Raw genomic sequence first — 4,492 nt, forward strand, 5'->3', positions numbered from 1 at the left:
CTACATGATGTAGGCACATTATCACAATTCCTTTCCTTCCATCAAAGACTTTGGGATGAAAGGCTGACATTTAAGGTCAGTGTTTTGCTATAGAGAGAATAGTAAAAGAAGACCATGGTGAAATCACCTTGCAGCACTTACACCCTTTCTAATCTCAAAAATGAGATATATCTGCTTGATTTGATAGTGCAATTGTTTGGTGGTTAGCTCTTTAAGGGTATAGCCTAACTGATACTTTTAAAGAGAATGAGTAAACGTCAACACAACTCAGAACACACTATTTTAAACGTCTATACTGAGAGTAATCGTTATTCTTTATTTTTTATCCAGTTTCTTAAGTACACTTATCTCATATGCCTTTGCTGTATTTTTATATTTATGTCCTAAACAATCTTCCAGTTGAAGGTCCTCTCTCACTCCTACTTCATGTCTTACCCATAACTTTAGCTCACCAATCTCTGATTCTACATATGGGCTGTACACTGAGAATGAGGAGTGACCAGCAGATCTACCCAGTTCCCTGTCCTTTGTGTCACCATAGCCACCCATGAGGTGTCCACCACGTTGCTCATACAGAGGGTCCATCACTTGATACTGTGCCCCCACCTGACACAGGCCTGTCCTGCAATAGTGCCTGTGTCACCGTGAATCATATGATTCCATGACACGGGGCTCAGCAGGGCCACCTTCACACCCAGTGAGTGGAACCTGCCCTGGGGTGTCCACAAATGGACAGACATGTTAGATGAATTAGGAGATGACGTGGGGGCATGTGAATGCCCACGTATTTACTGGACCTCCCTTCTGTGACGGGTATTGTGGGGGAGCTGGGAGTGTGAGCAGAGCTCCAGCCCCATGGAGCTCAGAGTCTAGGAAGGATTTAGTGAGAATTAGGACAGTAGGTGACAGAAGGAAATGTTGGGGTGGTTTGAAATATACACTTGAATAAATGAGGACTGAGAGGTTAACGTTGTGATGCTGTAGGGAGGACGGAGACCATGGGGGTGGAGGTCTTGGGGGATGAACATAATCCCGTGGGGCCACGTGTGCCTGTGAGAAGGAAGGGCCATGTGGGCACACTGCGCATGTGGGGAGCAGAGAGCCTGAGCTCCGCATACATGGGGTGGGACTGTGATGCGGTCTCTCTGTGGGAAATGTTTCCTAACCACTGGGAAGAAGAGAGCCCTCAGGATGGTCTCAGTTGAGAAATAAAAACAGGATACACAGGAAGTCAGTCAAGGAAAGAAACCAAGTCACTGTTGATGTATTATTATAAATAGTGTTTCCCCCCTTGTGTGTGGCTGTTGAGAATAGGAGAAATTAGAGTCACACAGGTGGTTCAAACTTGTCCCTGGGGGCAGCTGAGAAAATTTACGGGAAACCTCTGTTTCCAAAGGAAGTCCTTTCCCCACCCCAGTCCCTATCTGCTCCTGGGGCTGGTCCCTGTGCTCAGTGTGTCCTGAGCACCCACTGGTGTCCAGAGCGCCCCCTTCAGCCCAGCCCCCCTGTCCCCTCAGGGAGGTTTGTGTCTGGACTCACACTGCCCCTCACTGTGCCCCTCGCACAGTAATACACGGCCGTGTCCTCGGAGGTCACAGAGCTCAGCTGCAGGGAGAACTGGTTCTTTGATGTGTCAGCCGTGATGGAGATTCGGCCCTGGAATGCTGGGTTGTAGCTTGTGCTCCCTGTCCAGTACCCCATCCACTCCAACCCTTTCTCAGGGCACTGGCGGATCCAATGCCAATAGTTACTGCTGGTGACAGAACCCCCCGAAACAGTGCAGGTGAGGGACAGAGTCTGCGAGGGCTTCACCAGTCCTGGGCCCGACTCCTGCAGCTGCAACTGGGACAGGACACCTGCGGACAAGGAGAATCAGTGTCACTTACGTGCACACACAGCCATCCCACAGACCATGTCTGATATCTGAGACCTCACCTTGGGGGGCTGTCACCAGGCACAGGAGAAGACCCAGCAGCCTCATCTTCTTCTAGACCACAGCTCTGCCTTCCCCAGAAACTCAGACCTGTGTGAGGAGAGAGCTGTGAGCTCACAGCCCAAGGAGGGTTTTACCCTGGAGCCTGCAGAGAAATTTGCATGAGGGGCAGCCTGGTCCTTATAAGTGGGGAGGGACTGAGTCAGGCTCCCCTGGTCCTTCTGAGCCACCTCCATGTGTCTTCACTGGCACACAGGAACGGTGTGAGTCTGGGATGGGTGCACTTGGGTCATGAGGCACATTACAAACAGGCCTAAGAAGTCCCACCTTTCTGAGCATAAGAGTGAATGTGTAATCTCATGGATTTTCAAGTAGATAGTACAAATAATTAGTTTAAGTCAAAATATCCACTATAACATCAAACATGAAAATATTCATGATGGACAAGATTTTATAATGATAATTTCATGTTAAGTAATATACTGATTTCACGTTTGCTGTAACATGGTCCCAAAATAAGACTGTTTTTCCCAAGAACTACCCCTTTTGTAGGAGCAACAAAAAGCACAGGCAGGCTTGGAGACCCTTCATTCTTACTGCGTGGGGCTTAAATGTGTGTCTAAGTCTCTTGTGCAAATACTTTCCTGAAGCCACCCTAAGGCATGTCCCAGGAACCCTCACCAATTACATCAGACAGACTCACACCTGTATATGGAGAAGAGACAAAAATAGAAACAGCCATTAATCATTCTGTAAGCCCACCTCTGACAAATATTGAAATCATATGTGCAGAGCATAACTGACCTGTTTTATCAGAGTCTGTATTAACAGTTACTGGGAGTTCAGAGATAGGAGGGTGGGGAGGGGACTAAGCATAGATTTGATCAGAGGAGAGGACACTGTGACCCCAAAAGAATCCCTCTCCCCTTTTCATCTCCCCCTGCCCCCACCCCTGAGCTGGGCCCTGTGGTCACAGGGTCCTCGGCTCCTGCATAACATGTGAAGTTCTTTATACTCAGGATACAGCACTTTACAAGATACTATTTGAAACTGTTTTCAGCAGCCTCTGCTCGTCTTTTCATTCCCTGAACAGTGTCTGAGTGGGACAAAACTTTTAACTTTAACAATGTTCCATTTATGAATATTTTAGTTAATGGATTTCACTTTTCAGGATTATCTCAAAATTCATCGCATAGCCCACTCTCCCAAGAATATCTCCTGTCATTTTTTCTAGGCTTTTAATGAGGAAAGTCGTATCCTGTGTTTACAGAGAAGAGTGGCAATCCTGGGTTATAAACGATGAGCAGTCTCTGCAGGGAGGCAGCTCGCTCCCTGAAAAGTGCTGCTCAAAGACCAGGCAGGTGAGCTTCCAGGTGAGACAGAGCCTGGCCCTTCGCTCTGATGGTCAGATTCAGTGCTCAACAAGGGGAGTCCATCACGAGTATTTCAATTTCATGGAGCTTTCTAGTTGCTATTAAACAGGATTAACATTTTGTCCAGACACGTTTTATTATCTAAAAATCACATTAAACATCGCCCCCATTGCCAAACTTCATGATCATAATTTCACGTGCAGTCAGGCGCCACATAACACTCCACATATACGATGGCCATCCCATAAGGTTATAATGGAGACGACACTTCCGGTCACCTCGTGACGTCATCGCCGTTGTAATGTCAGCACCACACCTTGCTCAGTGGCGTGGTGATGCTGGTGACAACAAACCTCCGCACTGCCAGTTGCATAAAGTCACAGCACATGCAGTCACAGTAGCCGGCTGTACCATCTGGACTGTGTGAGTACACCCTGTGATATTCTCATAGTGATAAATCTGCAAAAGGCATTATTCCCATCCTTAAGTGTTGTATGACTATAAACAACTTTGGATGTCAGCTTTGCTGTAAACATAACCCCACGTGAAGGACTTGCCTTCATAGCTCCCATTTCTTTTACTTTAAGTAATTATGACATTACTTTTATCTGAGTAACTACCTCCAACGTAAAGGGAGGCTCAGAGATGCCTGAGTGTTGATGTTGAAAGCTTTATAATAGTGAATTGTCTTATTATTATTGTGTAGTAAATGCTTGATATATCCTCTATTTCAAAAAGTTTGTAAGATATATAAGGCTTAATTATATTCATATATTTTCTCAGTTTAAGTGAATTTTCCTAAATGAATATTTCAAATCTTAGAATAATTAAAAATTTGGATGGACATATATGCATTGATTTTTTTCAACCTGTGCTTTCTGGGTCACATCTGATTAGAGGCTTATCCAAGGTCACAATATCCTGTTCTATTGATGTGTGTCTATCTCTCACCAGTGCTACTCGGTCTGGGTTATTTTGGGGTAAGTCAGTCGCTTCCAACTTGTACAAAGGTTTCAATTATATCTGGAAATTATAAAATGTGCTGGTGAAGGTGGATTTCTGGATGTTCTAGAACAGGGCTTCAGGCAGAATCTCCATCATTATCCAGTATCATTCGTGAGTCCCAGGCAGCAAGCACCCTGATCTAAGGATCTCAACCTCTCTGTCCTTTGTCACTGATGGACAA

The 4,492-nt window shown here is 45.7% G+C and overlaps 1 gene segment (V, D, J or C); it reads right to left on the reverse strand.

Annotated features, from left to right (window-relative positions):
* Nucleotides 1–1,491: 1,491 nt before the first annotated feature.
* LOC109378568 (immunoglobulin heavy variable 4-59-like) lies at nucleotides 1,492–2,023 on the reverse strand. The segment is given in 2 exon segments: nucleotides 1,492–1,856; nucleotides 1,936–2,023. Coding segments are annotated over 2 exon segments (411 nt in total).
* Between the last annotated feature and the right edge of the window lie 2,469 nt (nucleotides 2,024–4,492).

The sequence above is a fragment of the Hipposideros armiger genome, unplaced genomic scaffold (assembly GCF_001890085.2).
Source record: "Hipposideros armiger isolate ML-2016 unplaced genomic scaffold, ASM189008v1 scaffold_2165, whole genome shotgun sequence".
Taxonomy (NCBI): Eukaryota; Metazoa; Chordata; class Mammalia; order Chiroptera; family Hipposideridae; genus Hipposideros; species Hipposideros armiger.